General features: G+C 40.6%; 1 protein-coding gene across 1 annotated transcript in view; it reads left to right on the plus strand.

The window, feature by feature from the left end:
- LOC137380771 (ATP-binding cassette sub-family A member 13-like) overlaps positions 1-22,640 on the plus strand; it is a 330,301-nt gene that overhangs the window by 106,653 nt on the left and 201,008 nt on the right. The window contains exons 22-27 of the mRNA XM_068053109.1: positions 3,271-3,363; positions 6,087-6,187; positions 7,670-7,855; positions 9,181-9,398; positions 10,935-11,062; positions 16,282-16,396. Of these exons, the coding sequence (XP_067909210.1) occupies positions 3,271-3,363; positions 6,087-6,187; positions 7,670-7,855; positions 9,181-9,398; positions 10,935-11,062; positions 16,282-16,396 (841 nt within the window). The remainder of the gene's footprint in view (positions 1-3,270; positions 3,364-6,086; positions 6,188-7,669; positions 7,856-9,180; positions 9,399-10,934; positions 11,063-16,281; positions 16,397-22,640) is intronic.

The following is a 22,640-nucleotide window of genomic DNA, read 5'->3' on the forward strand; positions in this document are numbered from 1 at the left end:
GTCAGATGGTGGGCCCAGTGGCGATGAGGGGCAACACCATCCACTGGAAGGGCAGAACACTGGGCATGAGGAGGGCTTGGGAGAGGAAAGATGGCAAAAAGGCAATGGAGGCCAAAACCTTAACACAGGTTCTGCCTGGAGATGATCGAGAACCATTGCAGCGGGAGATTGCATCTCTCCAGGCAGATGGACACAGACATCTGTGCCCTCATCACCGAAGACCTTATGCCTCACAGTACTGGTTGTTATGCCTTGCCAGTGGCCGTCAAAGTCACTGTGTTCTTGAACTTCTTTGCTTCTAGCTCCTTCCAAGGATCAGCTGCAGAATTATGGGTCTGCCTGCCCTGGGTGACAGGCCTCTGGTTATCCTGTGGCATCTTGCTTCCCTCTGGTGCAGGGGAAAGCTTTGGCACAAACCGCAGATCTCTCCCTCAGGATAACCAGCAGCCTCAGTGATGGCTGTAATGGGGAGTCTAAATGAGTCGCACACTTCATCTGACCCGAATCCGTTCCTGGCTCTCAGTGGACAGGAAACCTGTCTCCATACCAATTAAGGGCTTCCCCACACGAAAATCTTAACTTCAATCAGTTTCCCACCAGTGGCAGTTTCTGACCCGAAAACAAATCCAACTCCTGTTACCAGCCTCTGTGATGAAAACTCAGCCTAATTTGTCACTGTGATTCTCGGTGTTTGTCTGACTCTACAACCCTTTGTGATGGATTACATACACATTCATATTCTCTGAAAGGATCTAAAATTGTTCATACTATGCATTAGGATAATTTGCAAATCAGAGATTAATAAAATTAATAAAGCGATTGTTATTCCAACCTTTCACTCCCTTGCTTATCAAGAATCTATCTACCTCGGCCTTAAAAATATTCAAAGACTCTGCTTCCACCACTTTTTATTTATTTAGAGATACAGCACTGAAACAGGCCCTTCGGCCCACCAAGTCTGTGCCGACCATCAACCACCCATTTATACTAATCCTACATTAATCCCAGTACCCTCTTACATTCCCACAATTCCCCTACCTACACTAGGAGAAATTTACAATGGCCAATTTACCTATCAACCTGCAAGTCTTTGGCTGTGGGAGGAAACCGGAGCACCCGGCGAAAACCCACGCGGTCACAGGAGAACTTGCAAACTCCACACAGGCAGTACCCAGAAACGAACCCGGGTCGCTGGAGCTGTGAAGCCACGGTGCTAACCACTGTGCCACTGTGCGCCCATTTGAGGAAGAGAGTTGCAAAGACTCAAGACCCTCTGAAAGAAGATATTTCTCCTCATCTCTGAAAGGTTATCAGGGGTAGGCAGGAATGTGGAATGAGGTTACAATCAGATCAGCCATGATCTTGTTGAATGGCAGAGCAGGCTCAAGGGGCCGAGTGGCCTATTCCTGCTCCTAATTCGTATGTTCATATGATTTCTTTCATGATATCTGATCCTGGTTCACTTGGGGCAAGGATTGGAATAACAATTGCTTTATTAATTTTATTAATCTCTGATTAGGTGGGCGAACACTTATTTTTAAACAGTGAACCCTAGTTCTAGATTCTCCCACAAGAGGAAAGGTCCTTCCCACATTCATTCTGTCAAGACCCCTCAGGATCTTATATGTTTCAAGCCGCCTCTTACTCTTCCAAACTCCATTGGATACAAGCCTAACCTATCCAACCTTTCCTCATAAGACAGCCTGCCCATTCCAGGTGTTAGTCTAATAAACCTTCTCTGAACTGCTTCCAACACATTTACATCCTTCCTTAAATAAGGAGACCAACATTGTACACAGTACTCCAGCTGTGGTCTCACCAATGCCCTATATAACTGAAGTATAACCTCCCTACTTTTGTATTCAATTCCCCTTGCAATAAACAATAAGATTCTATTAGCTTTCCTAATTACTTTCTGTACCTGCATACTAACCTTTTACGATTCATACACTAGGACACCCAGATCCCTCTGCATCTCAGAGCTCCACAATCTCTTACCATTTAGATAATATGCTTTTTTTATTCTTCCAGCCAAAATAGACAATTACACATTTTCTCACATTATACTCCATTTGCCAGATCTTTGACCACTCACTTAAGCTATCTATATCTCTTTGTAGCCTCCTTATGTCCTCTTCTCAACTTTCTTTCCTACCTATCAATTCTGGATATAAAATTAAATTTAAATAGGTTTATTAATATTGTAGGCCAGTTACTACACGCTAATTGGGCAATGAGTAATTGTGCAATGAAATAAATGATCTGACGTATTTTGGATCGTGACACAGTTGTAGGGTTCAAGCTGAGTTATGTGACTGTGTGACATCAATTTTAATAAAGTTTCTATTAAAGGGACATTGTCTTCATGAAAAATGTTTTGGCAATTTGTTTTGGATGTGAGGGAGGAGAGGAATAACATGCTATTTTTGGTACAGTGATAAAACATCCAAGTGACAAGGTAGTTTATTTCGATGTCACTTACTCAGCGAGTCAGACAATGATTTGTACCGTATGGACAGTCTTAAAATGTAGGTCAAAAAATAACATATAGAAATGCCCCACCAGAAATCTTTGACAATTCTTTTCATTGTTCCTATGAACCAATCATTATAGTGTACCTATTTCACCATCATTTCTGCATGGTTGAATAGGTCAAACAATAATGCTGTAACATGTGCAATAAAGCAGGAAGTTGCCATATGGTTGTGTCTCCAATATACTCCATCAGTGAATGCCGATTTTTGCCATGTCACTGCTCAAAACTGTTGAACAGAAGTGGAGGGCTGAATTTTATTAACGCGCCGCTCATCGCGGTGGCGCGCTTTGAACTAGGTGGCCTTCCGACACAGAAGCGCCGTCGCTGAGGCCCTGTGATATTTTGCGTGGGGGCTCATTTAAATGGAGGGGGCGGAGCGGCCGCCCCCGATGATGAAGACGGGCAATGGCGACTGGCGCCACCGCTCAGGCGCTGGCGCCATTTTTAAAGGGTTTCAAACTCTTAGTATAAATTTGAAATGATTAAGGTTTAACACTGGACATTTTATTGAAATAAAATATGAAAGGCTGGAGACCCTTTCCCAACCCCCACAATGGTTGATCTATTGGCTGATATTAATAAAATCAATTTCACTCCCAACCCGAACTTTCCCCCCAACCTGTTCACATTTGCCCTTCAACCCCTACCCACCATCTCCACAGCCAATAAGAACTGGGTTTCCCGCTCCCTGCCCCCCTGCCCTGATAATTTCACTCCTCCTCCCTCCCCACCAGTTTCTCACCTCGGAACTCCGAAGGGAGTTCTGAAGGCACGCGAGTTGCAGCTGGCGACCGTCAAATTGGCGTGGGACAGCCACCGGGGACCAGGTAAGTTAATTAGCATATTGTTTTAATTAATTTAAATATTTCAATGAAGGCCCCGCCGCTCGGCGGCGTGGGAGGGCCGCACCGAGGTCCCACCACTGCAGGTAAAATGCAGTGGAGCCTTCTCGGCGTTGGGGGTCCAGGCAGACTTCTCTTGGCAGAATTTTACGGTCTCCCCCACCATGACCCCCACACATTGAGGGGCTGGTAAAATTCAGCCCTAAATATTTTCTGATAGAATGAATGGGAGAGGTACCCTGAACTACTCTCACCACCATTTTAGACACCAGTTTCAGGTGGAAGCAGTTCATAGCTATATTGCCTGTGTGTGATATGTTGCAAAAGAGCAGCCAGTCAGGAAAAAGGTGAGGAAAGAACTTACTTGGCAAGACCTCGGGTCTGCTTAACTCAAGTATTCAGTTTGATTTCTTTAATCCTTTTTCTATACTTAGTCAGGCACTTTACTCATCCAACAATGATATTCTTTTGTAATTCATTCCCTTATTTTAACTTTACTGCTTATATATGTATAAGTAATTTCATTATATTCATATAAGTCTGTTGATATAACCTTAAGAAAAGGATTAATGCTGTCACATAAAATAAATACCTCAAGTCTGTGCAGATCATTACTGGTTAACCTCTTTATTATTGACTTTGTGACGGTGTTTCCCCAGAGGGACCTCATGTTGATTCACGTTCTGTGCCAAAAAAGTTTGCTAATATTGAGTGATACAAGAGATTTTGATACAATCTAGTTTACTGCTGGCGACCCATCAAAAAATGCACCACTTGCAGAATTTTACATGGTCAAAAAATGTACTTTAGACTTTTGCACTTGTGCTTTGTTCAGCACATGACTGTTGGGATAATTGGCCGAAGGGTCTCTACAGAACTATTAAGTAATGCGTATGTGCCTACTTGCACCAGGTCAATTCAGAGCCTTCAGCCATTTGCCTTGAAATTCATAGTCTGCATTACTGTTTACAAAATTTTCAACACCTCAAATATTGATAACTTGCAAGGCACCCCAATCCTAAGTTCCAAACAATATTGGAAAAGATTTTCAACTTGTTGCCTGAGTGTAAAATTGGTGTTGCGACTGTACGCCCATTATAGAAACTGCCCATTTTCATTTCATTGATTTGAATGGAGGTGAAAAGCAGGCCGTCATCTATCCTAATAAAACACTGCCATCGTCGCACAGAATATTTTTTATTAGTAAACAGGGCCAGGAGTGGTATCCTAGTATGTCTGAAATGTAATGCTGATCCCTTAGGGTCCAGAGATTGCACTTTGCAAACTCATGCTCTATCCCTAAAGGCCCATAATTAATATTTGATAATTCCTTTCCTGTTTGAAGTTAACACTAATAAATGTATGAAGACATTTGACATTAGCTTTTACTGATTTTCACCAATAATTTCCTGGATTTTTCCAGGTTGCTGGATCAACAAAATCTGATCTCTACCCAAAGTTGACCTGAAAAGGGTTACATTCTTCCTCTGTTCATGTTCTCCTTCAGTCATGTCTTCACACATGCTGCAGGATGATGTATGCACATAATGTTTATGTTTGTATGTCAATAATGTGATGCACATGCATTCAGCTGCCTGACATTCAATGCCAAATTCTGGAAGGGAAGTAAATTAAGGTAAATTCTTAAAGCACTTAGACAAGTTTGATCAAGATTTAAATTCAATCTGACTTGTTGTACTAAAAGGAAATTATTGTGCAAAAAATTGAATAGGCTCGCACACAATAGACAATATTCCATTTACTGGTCAAACAAGCATCAGCCTTTGATTAATACCCAAGAGACTCAATTAAGAAGAGCCTTTATGGGTTTATATTGGAAACGGGACAAGAAAGGGATGTGTATCAAGATTTAAGAACTTTTATACTATCGAACAATAGGCTTCCAAACAAAAATATACAGAAGGAAATATATATATTACAGCCATGATACTAATAAAATGGATATATAGCATAAAATGATTGCAATACCATTCAGAGTTCATATTACAACATTTAACTTAAGCATTAATTATTTCATGTTTGTCAGTGTTTTCAAATATTTGGGCTTCGTGATGCTATGGTGACAATGTAACACTTTAAACATACACTTTAGGAGTCAACACTTTGCAGTAAACAATCCATTTGCAAATATTGTGAATATATTTTATCTTTAAAATAGCTGGATAGTATTTTGTGATCATGGAAACTTGGATTGTAGCACACACCCTGTATAGATTGCATTTTAGTGATAGTCAAAATAAAAATGAGTTTTACTGATTTGCCCTATTGAGGTGCTACTTTTCCCCTTATTTTTTTCTTGCTATTGATGCTAAAAATAAGAAGTAAAAAACACCAGAAAAACTAGGCATTAAAATCAGCAATAAAAAACTGACTTTAAAGGTTGTTGTAAGTACATCATAATGTAAAAATGTTGTCTGATCAGCCATTACATACTAGATCCTAAATATCAACCGGGTTAAGGCATGCATTCCATAATTCCTGAATCAGACTCAGTTTTCCATTTGACTCATAGTCCACTAAAATTTGGGCTTAGTTCAGTACTATGTTATGAAATGTGGAAAGTTGTGAATACAATTATAATTCTGCAAGAATAAAAGTTAAGTTCATAACAATGCTTCCATTTTTTGATCTGCTGATTCCTCAGGCTACAGTAAGGTCGTTAGAGCTTTTTTTAAATCTCCTTTCAGATGCTCTAGATTTTCTGAAGAAAGTGTCCTCTGCCTTGGGAGTGAATATTGTGAACCGGATAATGTTGGATGTCGATATCCTGATGACAGAAATGAAAATGGTAAATCAATGAAACCAGTATTAAAACACTAAGAAAAACTGATCTAGTGAGGTGAATCTGTGATGTAATTCTAGCCGTATTGCTGTGGACAGAGAGTGACAGGATGATTTGTATTTTTAATGCCCTTGGCTGTTGGTTAAGTGAAGGACAATGCATTTTTTAATGTATTTAGTTACAATTCTAGGCATGCCTATTGTAGGCAGAGAATAGTAGAACCTGCTAAAGATTTGACAGCACTCTTTAAAAATAGAGCTGTCATGGTTAGATATTCAATTAGTAGAATGTGTAATGTGTCTCTTTGCACAGTATCCCATTGAAGGCCTCTCTCGTGAAGAACAAAACCCTGATTAATTCTTCCTACAATTACTCATCTTGTCTCTTGTTTCCATTGCTCGCTAATCTTTCCTGCATACTGCATAGTTGAACTGCCTCCAATCTTTCAGCCTATGTCCACCTATTTGCCTCTGATCTATCTTTCAGCTGTACCTGCCTATCTCCTTCTTCAACTTTCTCCACTGTTTATCCTGAAGTCAATGACTCATCCTGGCACCTGGTTCTTTGTCCGCTGGCTGCTCTCTGGTCCTTTGCATAATTGACCATCCCCAGCTGTGAGCCTGGCCAACAAGGGGCAATCGTAACCTAACTCACCCTTAGGGAAACTGACAACATCAACTGCAATGTTGGTTTTACACAGTTGATGTCAACAGAGAGTAATATTGGGCAGGATGTAAGAACAGCGCTTCGCCTGATCCTGTGGGTTCCTGCCTGGCGAGCTCGGTTAAAATTACTCTGAGCATCAGCTGATAAATAATAGGCAGCCAAGCATGATCTTGTCCCCAGCTGATGTCTATCTCGATTCACTTTCCAGCAGTGGATGAGTGAGAACACAAGGATTTTCTCTTTCTTCTTAAGCCTAGGACACTGATACCTCCAGCCACTTTGACTGAGATCATCTCCCTCCAATCAGAGCTCTATTAATTCTTTGTAGTCATCTTCATAGATGATGCATTCGACCATATTTTAAAATAAAGCATTGTAGTACTACGAGCTGCAGTGATAATTTACTCAATATGAAACAGCTTTTCTTAGGCGAATGAATGATTCCATTCTGAGTTTGATGTCAGACTATAAATGATGTATAGGAGGGTAATAGGATTAATTAAACAGAGCTCCAGCTACCCCCCCACAACCCCACACCCCCCACCCGGAACCCCCAAGGACAATTTAGTGTTTAGGTAAATAACACCTTTTCAGATCTTATGCCTTCAAGATTTTTCAGATTTATTCAGCATTTAATTATAAATTATTGGGAAAAGTAGAAAAAACCCTGCTAATGCAACATTTTGAAAGTATCTTCCTCAATTGGTGTGTCAGAGATAGTAAGTGAAACATTTAACAAGCGTTGAGATTATGAGAAAGAAAATTGTTCAGCATAAATTTTGTTTTTGAAAATATGAACCGTTCTGTCTTGTATTTTTTCAGATCTTGACCCAAAATGTAACTGTTACGTGCAATGATATGGTTTTGAAGATAAAGGATGTTCTCAATTTACCAGAGGAGCCATTTGTAAATGAAGTCCTAACAGTTATAATTTACGGTCATCAACTGCCCAGTGATCCCTGGAATGTTACTGAACATTTTCCATCTATGAAGAGTTGGGTTGAATCTGTGAGTTGTAGTTAATGTGGAGAATATTGAAAATAAACAGTATCCATTAGCTGAAAATATTCAGCTAACTCCATGAGTATATGTACAACCCTAGTGTGTATAGTAAACACCCATAAATACCAACTATGTCTAGCAGGAATTCTAGAATACAGAACTGCTATAAAAAGTAATGTTGTAAATTAACATTTTCCCCTTCCTGCATTTCAAACAGTGTCTTGCAGCAAGGTCTACTTGTTAAGTTAGAATGTTTTTTTTATTCATTCATGGGATGTAGGTGTCACTGGCTATGCCAGCATTTATTGCCCATCCCTAATTGCCCTTGCGCAGGTGGTGGTGAGCTGCCTTCTTGAACTGCTGCAGTCCATTTGGGGTAGGTACACTCACAGTGCTGTTAGGAAATGAGCTCCAGGATTTTGACCCAGCGACAGTGAAGGAATGGTGATATAGTTCCAAGTCAGGATTGACTTACCATTGTAGATGTGCTTCAGGTTATATGTTGGTAAAGCTTTTTTTTTTATTATGTAATGAAGCTTGATGCTGCTGTTGGGGCATGTGTTAAGCTTGTGAAATCTCCATTATTAAATCTCCACTCTGTTGATATCCCTAGTAATGTATATGGGAACTTCAAACAACCAATGGGGAGATGACAGTTCAGCAAAACAATGAGGACCAATTTGTTATCCAGTCATAAAAATAGTAAAAATCTTTATTTTAGTAAATTATTTATTTATTTATTTTTATTTATTTAGAGATACAGCACTGCAACAGGCCCTTCGGCCCACCGAGTCTGTGCCGACCATCAATCACCCATTTATACTAATATTCCATTTTGAACTTTAAAAAAAAAATCACTTTATTTAAAATTATATTGAAGGGGCATTATAATATTGACGTAATAAGAATTTCTAATAGGTTATTACCGTAGGAAGGTTGAAAAAATAAACATGAACAAGCAGGAGTATGAAAATAGAAAAACTTTAAATGAAAGCCTACATTAGCAGTGACTCCAAATCTCTGTTGTAATTTTATTTAGTGAACAAAAATGGTGTTGTGTTTAATCAGTAGGGATCAATATCTCCTCTGAGATTTATTTATGTTTCAAAAGACAGTCATATTTGAATTTGGGCTATTTAATAGGCCAGAGGCCAGAATTTCCTCTGAATTGATTTGAACTGTTACTTCAGTGCTCATCTTATAGTTCAATGGACCAATGAACCAATCTGCTGTCTTTCTTAGTACATAGGATTTTTCAGTATTGTTCATATAAGATAATGTGATGGTTCAAGCATGCAACCATGGCATTAACTGTTTCTGCTTCTTTACAGCTTCGTCTTTTACAGTCAGTGATTGAAGGGCAGCAGGATATTCAAGTCACATTTCTGGAGGAGCACAGAGGATGGCGGGAAATAATGACAGCATTTGATACCAACAATAATTTCTACAAGGAGTTCTTCAGGAATCTCATAGATAATATGACTGTTTCTTCTGAGCTTTGGAAAGGATTTCAATTTAGCACTTTTCAGGAACACCTCCTGTGGAACCTGTAAGTGATATTCGAGCATTTAAATAGCCAGGAATGCAATTGTGGTTTTCGTGGTCTTCTGCTGTAGCTTGGTGGGGTAGATGGTTTTGAAGATTAGGAGGGAGATTGGTAGAACGCATCCAGGATTTCACAATCAAAATTCTTTTTGGCGCTGGTCACTGTGAGATTCAGCCAGATTAATTAGAGGATGCTTAGTTATTTCCCTTCCCTTCCCTCTCTGCTATGGTATTGACTGGTACCCATGGACTGGTAACTCAGACATTCAGCTCTAGTTACCTTGCTTAAGTAGCTATCCCTTATGTTTGAGCCTGGATTGTAAGTGCAGACGGATAACAAAGAGCCCAATTCTTTCTTTACAACATGTGGACTTACAATAAAGATGGCTGAATAGTAATCAGGATTTCCTTTACCCAATGCAGGGTCTCTGACGACAGTTGTTATGCTCAAAGCGCATTCTAGCTGGGATCAGCTGACTCAGCAAAGCCTGAGATTGAACTGCTCACTGGATAAACTAACTAAACCACTTGGGAGTAATTTAAGAGGGAGGGTTGAATGTAAGGCAAGTCTCCCACATTTCCTCAAGCTAAGGAGCATGTGCAGTCAGCTCAATGAAGACATCCTCTCACAGGAAAATTTGAGATGGGGGGATTGGTTTCGTTGGACCACTCTGATCTGCTTTCTGGTGATCAGCCCTGTGTGGCATCAGAAAAGATCCGTTTGGCCATCTTTCTGAATGCAGGAGGTATATGGTCCATTAGTGCTTGCATGGAGAAAACAGCAATAAATGAAAAGATGAGTCTCATTAAAGGGTCATTAATACAATACTTACTCTATTATTGAGTTGCTGAGAGCTTTTGCATTGAAATGTAACATCTGTAGTAAATAATGTAATTGGAGTCATAAATAAAAGAGTAAATATATGTCAATATTTTCCTGTCAATCTAGCAGAGAGTTTACGTCTATTTCTCCTCTGGCTTAGTAGTCAGTATAGATCTACTTTTTCTGGTCAATGCTGTAGTCAATTCATATCAGCCTTTTCCTGTGATCCAGTAGTGGATAAAAACTCATTTTTCCTTGTCAATCCAATACTGCGTATACATCTATTTTTGCCTATGGTCCAGGAGGGTACAGTCAGTGATCATCTGGAGGATTTGTGTCAATTTTTTCTGACAATTTTGGATGACTGGTTGCTCCAATGGAGTGGTTAGTATTAAATACCTAGTTCAGATATCAGTAGAAATGTGTTTTTCTCTAACAATTTATTGATGAAGATGTATGTGCTGGCCAGTAACGAATTTGATCTTCAACTTTAATTGAGTGAATTTTTCAATCTATGACTTTCACATCTGCAGCAGTTGACTCTGACAGCCTACAGCCTACCAGTGTAGTAACTGATGCTTCACATGGTTAACTTATCTGTTTTTACTTGGAGTAAAAATTGTGTTTGTTTATTCCTTAATTGGTTTAAAGAAAGACAACAGCTTCAATTCTAGTTTTTATTTTCTTGTCCTTTACTAAGCACTTAATTTATTCCAGGGCCTTTGACATATTCGATGCACTAGGGTCTGGATTGGTGAGCAGTGATTTCTGGCCAGGCATAGAAAAGTACATAAGAGGAATGTGCTGGCTGATAGAGAACTCAAACCAACCTAGCGCAGGAAATGGTGAGTAAGCAGAAAGCAGGCTCAGTAATGCTGGCTTACTTTTAGGTTACAGGTATGTCTAAAGTTCTGGACTTATTCTGGAATGCAGAGGATAGAGAATGATGCATTAAGTTAAGTTTGTTAATTATCTCTCTGAATTAAAGTTGAACATTTTTGCTTCCTTTGAGGATTAGAATTTATTTAATAGAGTGTGAACACTTATTATCAATTTCTGTCTGAGTTAAAATAAAAAAAATGCTATAATTAATATTTCAAGATATTAAGTGCCAAGCCATGCTTTAAGATTTATTGATACTCCCAATTAGGAAAGTATTTGTGTGTAATGCATGAGTGTTACAAGCAAAATGGAGATGAAATGTTGCAGACAATTAAGCAACGATACATGATAAGGTAATTATACTGCAATAGTATTAAAAGTAATAGAGACTATTTATTCACATTGTATGTTTTTATTGTCTGATCATTTTGTATTTCTGTCAGCTGTTCATATGTGTTTTTGCATCTCTGAAATAAATAATGATCTAAATCTTGCTGGAATGGGGTCTTGCACCCTTCAGCTCAAATATAATTTGCCTTGTAAGTTGCTGGAAGAGGGAGCTGATAACAGTGTGGTGAGGGCTACAGGACATCTGGGACATTAATGAATGACAGGGCCAACAATGAGTTTTAAGGATTGAGAAATAAATAGGGGAATGACAGAGAATAAGGATGAATTAGAGTTGGTGAATTAGAGTCAAACCGGATACAGAAAGAGATATAAAGGGCAGAATTGAATCCTCCACTTGGGAGCAGGCTGGGAGGTGGGGAGGGTGCCATATAATCGGGAAGGAAGGCAGCAGACGGAGTGCCCATCGTCTTCCTGACTCACATCGATTGGACAAGATTTTAAGGATCCCTCAATGTTGAGATCTGTTTTGGGGGGGTGGGGAGGCCTGAAGATGGCTCTGGATGAGACCCGCCACAGACCTCGATGCTGGCGAGGCCCGGCCCGATCCTCCTGATGGCGGTGAGGCTCCATGGCGGAACCCCCCCACCCCCTCCGCCACTCGGCGACAGGACCACAATCACCATATTCACATTAATAAAATGAATGCATGTACATATGCTTATGTTTAATCTTGATGGCCAGCACTCTCACACCTTCAGATCCCCATCTGGGGAAATGAGGTGCGACACTGGTGAGGACGAGGGAGGAGATAAGATTATCAGTGCGGGGGGTGGGGGTGGAACAGAGTCAAATAAATGTCATAGGTGTAGGGAATGATGGGAAGGGTTGTACGTTAAACTTTGTGCAGTTTGGGGGTGGGGGGCAAGGTCAAATGTTACAGGGAAATGTTTTGGGGGAAAGGGCAATTAGTTAATGTCATTGTTATTTGGGGGGTGGGAGAGGGGCAAAAGAAATGTATTCAGTTAATTTTATTGTATACGTCTTTAAATATTTAAACTTCCTGGCAGGACTGCCTACCCTTTAAAAATGATGCCAGTGTCTGCACCCAGGCAGCTGGCGCCATTGCCACGGATGGACAGCCCACCCCCTCCACGTGATTGGGGGGGGAGCGGGGTTGGGGGGGGGTGGCCCGCTCTGGCTATTTAAATGAGCCGCCGTGCTTGAGATTGTGGAGGCTGTTTGGCAGGCAGCCCATGCGGGCAGGCCGCCATTTTTGGAGGCGAGCTCATAAAATCCAGCCCATTAAGTCTGGGGCAGGGAGTCCAAGAATCACCTTCCCACACAGAGGTCAATTGAGACTCTTAAATGGCCAGTTAATGGCCTCTTCAGGGCCTTGCCCTGCCGCCGCTGGCATATAACCAGCACGGGGTGGGGGGGCTCCACCACATTGGGAGGCTGTCTATTAAAATCAGCCGGCCTCCCTGTGGGCTGGTTGGTCGGGGTTGGGGGGGGGGCCTTCTCCATTGGCAATCTGTGGCCCACAAGAGGCCCCCGTGGCATAGGCCGCTTCTGCGCCAACATCCCTAGCCCCTGCCCTCAACGGCTACCCACCCACTCTTCATGCCGGGTCCTGCCTGACTGGCCCCGGTGAGCCCGTCCCACCTATCTCCAGTCCAGGGCTCCATGACTACTCTTGGTGCCGGATCTCCTGCTGTGGCCACCATTCCCGGGGTTGCTGCTAAGACTGCTGGGAAGCCATCCCTCGGATTGGCCATCAGCTCTTTGAAACAGTTCTTGGAAACAGGATCCCCATCCTTAATGGGACGGTCACCCAGGCGCCGGGCAGTTAATTGCCTGAGCATCATTAAATACAACCGGGGGGTTCCCTGAATGGTTGAGGCAGGGTTCCTCTCACCTTCTTGGCCTGGTGTTGGGACCCCACTACTTCCACTGCTTGCACGAAATTCTGCCCAAAGCGAGGGAAAGAAAGATTGGATTAAGAATGAAAAAAAGGAAAAGTAAGAAAGATGTTTTAAATTGAAATCTTAAAAATCTCTAAGAAATTATTCCATGCATGAATAAGAATCAAAAGTTTAAATGTATCCCTTTCTGAGCAGGCAAGGTTGATTGACATTGCATTAACAATTATCCTGTCAATAAAAGGGTACTTACCCTATCAGTTAGTAGACCTAACTTTCTGTGAAAATCCAGCAACTGAAAAGGTTGAGGGTGAACAACTGTTCGTGTGAGGCAAATGTCAGAGCAAGTACATCAACTGGCAAATTATGGAGATTCGCAGGTCACAGTATATATCTCTTTTCCAGCTGAACATGTTGACCAATTTGTGCATTAATAATGGTGGGTGTCATGAACTCACCATTATTTGAGCAGGAAAATCTGGCCCATTGTAGTCAGTTGATGTGGTTCTAATTGAAAATGGCCAGATATTTGTACCATATTTCTTTTTATTCCTTCCTCATTATTTCTGTTAATATTAATCACCGATCATTCTCTTACTAGTGTCATGAAAGGTATCTGGTTGATCAGGCTTTTTCAACATGTTTCTATGACTGGCCAAAAGGAACTGTATGTTGTAAAAAAAGAAATAAACAGCATGACAGGATCGAAAAAGGATCAACAGATTCATGTTTTGGGTGCCACCCTTTCTTGGAAACTTTCTGTGTCTGTCTTTCCATCCTTAGAGGTTAAACCCCTTACTACTATATTCTCCAATGTCCAATGGAATTGAAGAACATGGCAAAGCACATCCAGAAGAGGCAGTGACCTACAAGTTACAGTCAACTCTGGGAGCTGAACTCACAGTTATATGTAGGGAATCAAACGTTCAATCAATTTAGATGGCAGAAATCTGAAAGAGGAACCAGTAGATGTAGTATTCCTGGATTTCCAAAAGACATTTGATGCCACACAAAAGATTAATAGGCAAGTTAAGGTGTCATGGAGTTGGGGATAATATAGCATGGTTGGAGGATTGGTTAATTGACAAGAAGCAAAGAGTAGCCGTTGATGGACAGTTTCAAGTTGGTAGACTATGACTAGTAGACTGCTGCAAGGATCAGTGCTGGGGCCTCAGCTATTTACAATCTATATTAATGTCTTAGATGAAGAGACAGAGAGTAATGTTTCTAAGTTTGCTGATGATACAAGCTATGAGGAGGACACAAAGAGGCTGCAAAGAGATATAAACAGGTTAAGTGAGTGGGCAACAAGGTAGCAGATCATAGAATCATAGAAAGTTTAAAGCACAGAAAGAGGCCACTTGGCCCATCATATCTGTGCCAGTAATATGGAATATAATGTGGGGAAATTTAAGGTTATACACTTTGGTTGTAAGAATAGAAAAGCAGAATATTTTTTAAAGAGTGTGAAACTTCTTGATGCTCAGACACTTGCTTGTGCTCGTGCAAGGAACACAGAAAGCTAGCATAAAAGCAAAATACTGTGGATGCTGAAAATCTGAAGTAAAAAGAAACATTGCTGGAAATACTTGACAGAACTCTTGAGTTCTGATGAAAGGTCACAGACCTGAAACATTAACTCTGTTTCTCTCTCTACAGAAAGCTAGCATGAAAGTACAACAAACAATTAGGAAGGCAAATGGCATGTTGATCTTTATTGCAACGGGATTAGACTACAAGAATAAAGAAGTCTTGCTACAATTGTACAGGGTTTGGTGAGACCACATTGGAAATACTGTGTGCAGATTTGGTCTCCATATTTAAGGAAGGATATACTTGCATTGGAGGGGATACAGCGAAGATTCACTAGATTGGTCCTTGGGATGAGAAGGTTGTTCTATGATGAGAGGCTGAATAAATTGGGCCTATATTCTCTGGAATTTATAAGAATGAGAAGTGATCTCATTGTAACTTACAAGATTCTGAAGGGGCTTGATAGGGTAGACACTGAGAGGTTTTTACTAGCTGGGGAATCTAAAGCACAGGGGCACAGTCTCAGGATAAAGGGCCAATCATTTAGGACTGAGATGAGGAGCAATTTCTTCAATCAAAGGGTTGTGAATCTTTGGAATTCTTTACCCCAGAGGGTTGTGGATGCTCCATTGTTGAATATGTTTAAGGCTGGCATAGACAATCTCTCAGGGTTTCAAGGAATATAAGGAGCAGGTGGGAAAGTGGAGTTGAAGCCCAAGATTAGCCATGATTGTATTGAATGGCAGAGCAGGCTCGATGGGCCGTATGGTCTATTCCTGTTCCTATTTGTGTGTGTGTGCATTTCATAAAATTGCAATTGGGGACCTAATTATATCAAGGACAATGAATCACGTAGCAAAGAGGAAGGTGGCTGGCCATGGGAGGCCCCTTTGCAAATGCTGGTGGCCAGAGCCTTGGCATAAACTGGGCAGTAAGTCTACAACCTTATTTTGAGGGCATTCCATCTCATTAATGCCAATTTTGTCTCGTTAATAATGGTTCCATATTATCAGATAACAAATGGAAACATCTGAATGCATTGTTTATGTAGAAGATAACAAAATGGCTGCTTTTGTCAATCGTCAAATTTCAAATCTTGAGAAACTTTGCTGTATGCAGTAGATTGAATATAAGTGGGATTTGATATCATATTTAGTCTGATTTTCACCAATGAGGAAAAAGTGGGCCAGATATCCACATTCACATATAAATTGTCACTTGCCAACATGTAAATTTTGTGGTGAAAGACTGATGCTATCATAGCATTTTGGTTTGTGACAAAGTGAAAGAGCGTACAGTTCATTATTTAGCTGAAATTGAAACCTTTTTGTATTTGACTTTTTTCTCCTTTTAAAAAGTTATTCTCTTATTCTTTACAGGTAGCTTTTCAGGATCTAATTGCATAAAGGGGGAGATCAACTGGAGAAATCTGTTTAATGAGACTCTGATATTCGGGCAGAATGCTGGCAGTGATTCAGATACATTGGGGAAGCGGTAAGTTACTTTACCAGGAGTGATGCCACACATAACTTTTGAAATTGTAGCTATATAGTTGGAATACAATCTGTTTTAGTAAATGTGTATTTTTGTGCTTTCATCATCATAGGAACATAGGAATAGGAGTAGGCCATTTATCCTGTCGAGCCTGTAATCCCATTCAATTATATCCTGGTTGATCTATATCTTAACGTCATTTACCTGCCTTGGTTCCATCTTCCTTAATACTCTTGCCAACAAAAATCTATCAATCTCAGGCTCAACAGCATTTTTGAGGGAGAGATTTCCAGATTTCCACTATACTTTATGTGGATAACTGCTTCCTGATATCAGCCATGAAAGGCCTAGCTCTAATTTTAAGGTTATACCCACTTGTTCTGGATTCCCCCACCAGAGGAAGTTGTGTCTCTCAACCAACCCGATCAATCCTTTAATCATTTTTAACACCTCAGTAACAATAATCTCTTAATCTTCTATATTCTAGGGAATACTAGCCTAGTTTATGCAACCTTTCCTCTTAATTGAACCACTTTAAACCCGGTATTATTCTGTGGTATCTGTGCTACACCACTCCAAAGCCAAAGGGGGTGAAATTGGTCTACGCCAGCAGTGTGAAACAGGCATGTAGTGAATCAGCAGCTGATTTTTCACTCGGCCAATCTTCTTTCCACTGAAGGTCACAGAACAATAGTTCAAACTCTTTTTGGAGACTCATATTCTAGTCTCATTGTTGCTTTTACTTGGTTTGATATTAAAAATCTTGGCAATATTGTCCAAGCCAATGGTGTTACGACTAAGGTGGGAGTTAATGTACCCTGTTAATTCAGTCCCACTACTCCACAGGTCAGAGAATATCAAGAAAGTTTTCCACCTATCAAAGAATAGCCAAATTAGACACCGTATTTGTCCCCAGAATAAAGCTCACCAAACCAGGGTTTCTTTAAACAACAGCAACATTAACTATTAGAAAAGAAACAATAAGTCATAACTACTAATGAGATAAATCTACATATATGAAAAACTCTTTAGTTCCTTAGCCTTCGTGCACACACCCATACAGTAAAAAAAAGTGGTTAATTGGGAAAAAGGATTTTTGATTTACAGCTGTTTCTTAGGAATAAAAAGGAAAAAATAAAATGATTGAGTTTATCACATTCTGGTAGGATGTTTTCGGTACAGTGAAGTGTCCCAGAGTCGACTAGTTGGATGCCACTCAAACTCTGTCTAAGCTAGGTTGATGAACAGTCTTGTGATGGGTAGATGTTCAAGGCTTTTGTCTGCAGCAGGAGTCACACAGGTCTTTCAGCAAAGTGTGTACTATCAGCTCTGCTTGGGTTTTGAAGCAGCAGTCTAGCAGTATAAGCTTTCTTGAGATTTCAGGCTCTCCCAAAACACAGCAGGCAACAGGAATCACTCTTGAGGCAGGGATTCTTCAAAGACTGGAGGTAATAAGAATCTGCTACCTCTGACATACAGGGGTTGCTTCTCTGAAAAGCAGTCTTCCGATATAGAGAGAAGTAACACTGTTTTCCTGAGTCTTTTTTCTCTCTCTAGGCAGATCACAGCCACATTTCAAATGTAGGATTTCTTTTCAAGAGATGCAAGTTTTCCTTTACAGAGAGAGATTTTTTTCTTCAGTCTCCAGGCAGGTCACATCCAGATTTCAAACTGCCTGCTTCTTGTCCAACTCACTGGTCTTTGCACAATCCAAAAGTGAAACTAACTTCAACAATCCAATCACATGACAATCATAAATCTTGACCAGTCATTCCCCTGTTGAGCTGTTTGGAAACAGGTGCCTTGCAGTCCGTGTACTTCAACCAGTTCAAACCCACCAAATTTCAGCAATCAGTATCCACATAGAAAAATCCTTTCCTCAGTTTTTAAAAACACACAGAATTCTAAACTTACAACACAAAAACAAAACACTCCTAACAATGGAAAATAAAAACTAGTGCAATGAAAAATCAGCTGGCTCCTTCGCTATGAGCCCATTTTGAGCTGCTGGTATACATCAGTTTCACCAACAATATGTCTTTCCTGAGATGTGGTTCTCAGAAATGAATGCTGTCCTCCAGATGCGGTCTAACCAAAGCTTTTTTTTTTAAGAGATACAGCACTGAAACAGGCCCTTCGGCCCACCGAGTCTGTGCCGACCATCAACCACCCATTTATACTAATCCTACACTAATCCCATATTCCTACCACATCCCCACCTGTCCCTATATTTCCCTACCACCTACCTATACTAGGGGCAATTTATAATGGCCAACTTACCTATCAACCTGCAAGTCTTTTGGCATGTGGGAGGAAACCGGAACACCCGGAGGAAACCCATGCAGACACAGGGAGAACTTGCAAACTCCACACAGGCAGTACCCAGAATTGAACCCGGGTCGCTGGAGCTGTGAGGCTGCGGTGCTAACCACTGCGCCACTGTGCCGCACTTTATATTGTTATACATCAGAAAGCCTGTTGGTGTATGATAGACTGGAGCCAATCTTTAAACACTTATATATTCACTTACAGAGTTACACATTACAAGCATGCACATCCTAACCCAACAACGACAGTTTCAGTCCGTGTCTATCTTTAAGGATTCAACTAAATCTTCGGTTAATGCCCACAACCTGCATGCAATTAAACATAATTATTGTACGTTTAACATATACCTTGTAGTGTAATTTCCACCCCTTTGTATTCCAGTCCCCCTGAGATGAAGGCAAACACTCCAATAGCCTTTTAAATTATTTATTGCAGCTGTCCAATGGCTTTTTGCGATATCTGTATATGGACACCTAAATCCCACTGCTCATTCTCCTCATCTATCAATGACCACTTGCAACTTCCTACTCCCATCTACATTACTTACAGTGACACCTAACTTAGTGTCGCCAACAAACTTAGATATATAGCTGTAGGAGACTTTTCTCTCTTGGGGTTCATGTGTCTTCAGTGGTTTTTTGGCGTTCCGTGAGAAAGAGATGGGAGCAGACAGACAGACAGGAGGTCTTCTTCAGTCCAAAAGAGCTTTCTGCCAGTTCAAACACTGTTTCTCCAATTTGAAACTCTCAGTTCAAACTCTGCAACAACCAGTTAATCATGTGACTAACTGGTCTGACCATGTCTGTTTGTGGATTGAATTGGAGCAGGGGATAGCTCCTTTGTTCCAAATACTGTGTGTTATTATACAAAAATGTCTTTCCAGCCAGGGGCCTGGCAACCCCTGGTCACAGGCCTTCTCTTCTTCCCAGCAACAATTTGAAATTTAATGTCCATGTGGCGAAATTAATGTGCCTCATTCTTGACAGGTGGGGGCCTGCATGACAAAGTACTAATAAAAACATAAAAACATAAAAAATAAAAACACTGTGTCTGTGCCGGCCTGAAAAGAGATATCCAACCTAATCCCACTTTCCAGCTTTTGTTCCATAGCCCCCTGGATTATGGCACTTCAAGTGTATATCCAAGTTTAAATGTGACAAGGATTTCCACCTCTGCGCCCTGTCAGGCAGTATGTTCCAGACCCCCACCCACCATGTGAGTGAAAAAAATTTCTCCTTATCTCCCCTCTAATCCTTCTGTTAATTACTTTAAATCTATACTCCCTGGTTAGTGACCTTCCTGTTAAAGGAAATAGGTCCCTCCTATCCACTCTAAGCCTCTCATGGTATTATGCACTTCAGTTAAATCACCCCTCAGCCTCCTCTGTTCCAAAGAAAACAACCCCAGCCTATCCAATCTTACCTCGTAGCTAAAATTTTCCATTCCTGCCAACATCCTTGTTAATCTCCTCTGCACCCTCTCTAGTGCGATCACACCCTGCCTGTAATGTGTTGACTGTTTTATGCATTGCTTTCTGATGTCAATTAGGGTAAAGTATGGCACTCTTTACAATGCTGTAAAATCCACAGCTCCCAACCATTATCTAGACATACAGTGTCACTTTAGCAGAAGAACTGTTAATTTTGTAATATTTTTTGTTCTTATTCCAGTGGTTATTCAATATTTATTCCTGAATATATTATTTACTACCAGCTATAAACAAATAAATAAGTTTGAAATTCCACAAAAATCGACAAGCAAAATGAATTTTTAACTATTCATTGGCTGTCCTACTCTTGATGTTTGCAACGTTCATTGCAGCGTATTCTAATTATTTGATAGAAAACTGGTGTAAAATCGTCACTGGAGGATCAGGGAGCACAGTGGTCTAACACAAGGCGTTTGTCACCGGCAACATCGTTGCGGCTACATTTGAGCTGGTAGCTTTATGTGACTTGAGTGATTAGGTTTTCCTGTTCTAAACAGATAAGAGAATGACCCTGTTTCACAAATTGTATCACTGCTGACTGCTGCGTTCCTCTTTCTTTAACACAAACACACCAATCACACACTGGGCTGGATTTTGTGCAGGAGGTGGGGCTCCTGGCACCAGGCCGAAAAGGCAGGGGGAACCCCGTTTCTGCATTTTTTCGCAACCGCGCCCCCCACACCCGGAGTGATCCTTCAGCCTTTTGGGATCAAAATTTTAGGAGGCGGGATCTCAAATTTGTATGTTCGTATGTATGTTCAAATGTCCTATATATTTCAATAAGATCATCTCTCATTCTTGTAAACTCTAATGGATACAGGTCCAACCTGTCCAACCTTTCCTCAGAAGATAAACCCTTCATTCCAGGAATCAATCGAGTGAACCTTCTCTGAACTGCTTCTCATGCAATAATATTCTTTATTAAGTAAGGAGACCAAAACTGTACACAGTACTCCAGATGGTGGTCTCACCAACACCCTGTACAACTGTAGCAAAACTTCCCTACTTTTACACTCAATTCCCCTTGCAATAAACAACAGCATTCCATTTGAACATGGTGGTGAGCTGCCTTCTTGAACCGCTGCAGTCCATGTGATGTAGGTACACCCACTGTGCTGTTTGGGAGGGAGTTCCAGGATTTTGACCCACTGGAAGCAAAGAAATGGTGACACCTTTCCATTTCAGGATGGTGTGTGGTTTGCAGGGGAACTTGCAGGTCGTGGTGTTTCCATGCATCTACAGCACTTGTCCTTCTAGGTGGTAGGAGTTGTGGGTTTGGAAGGTGCTGTCGAAGGAGCCTTGGTGAGTTGCTGCAGTGCGTCTTGTTCATGGTACACACTGCTGCCGCTGTGTGCCGGTGGTGGAGGGAGTAAATGTTTAAGGTGATGAATGGAGTGCCAATCACCATTTTCAAATAATAATTCCCACCAACATCACATATTTTGATAACATGGACAAAATCTTAAAATTAAATTGAACCACAAGCCACACCTACATTGTGGTGCAGCTATGTAACATTTGTGCTAACAGTGCTCTCTAAAATAAAAACGTTATTTTAACTACCTCAGCAGTGATACAGAGAAAGTATTCATTCTATCAGATATCATTGAAACTACCCAAACAGGAAGAAAACAACAATCCACAATGATATTTCATCCAATTTAAACATTATCTTAAACAAAGGAAATCACCACTAAAACTAAACTGAGTGCAACTAAATAAAATATTGTGCTGGATTTTGTGGTTGGAATAAAGCTGAAACTATCGGTGCTCACTGTCATTAAAGTGTTAATCAGACAACAAGTTTTGGTAACCTCATACGCAACCTAAACTAAACACAGAAATCAGAAAGTTGTCATCCGATTTGCTCTGTTCCTCCCAAAGCTGCACGAGACTGGTATCTCACCAAGAGACTCACCATTAAAATACATGGTGCTCACTTGATAGATACACATCAAGTGTGCCAGAAAAAGTTAGGGCCTGTCCATTCTTATATAGGTAAATTTTCAATGGCGAGTTAAGTGTTAATTACTGTCAAGCAATCCCTTTGGTACCAAAAGTTAACCTTTATAAGTATGGCATCTCATTCTTTCAGAGTTTAATTAATTAAATTAATTTATTTTAGAGATTTTAAATATTTTTTGAATTTTTTTTTACTTTTGTTTTATGTGTCATTTTATCCCTTCTTTCTTTTCCTCTCTTTAGTTTGCTTTCTGCACTTAATTCGACGTTGAATTAAACATTATAACATACACTTTCTGGTTCAGCTCTTTACTGCTCATTAATGATTCTTCAGTCTGATTGGTTAAGGGATGCATAGTTACTTGCCTAGTTCACAGAGGTCCCAGATTCCTGTGAGGGTCACTGGGCTGTTTTGGCTCTTTAATTACAGTAAGTTCCAGTGTAAAATCTCAGATAAAGTTTATG

The sequence above is a fragment of the Heterodontus francisci genome, chromosome 2 (assembly GCF_036365525.1).
Source record: "Heterodontus francisci isolate sHetFra1 chromosome 2, sHetFra1.hap1, whole genome shotgun sequence".
In the NCBI taxonomy this organism is placed as follows: Eukaryota; Metazoa; Chordata; class Chondrichthyes; order Heterodontiformes; family Heterodontidae; genus Heterodontus; species Heterodontus francisci.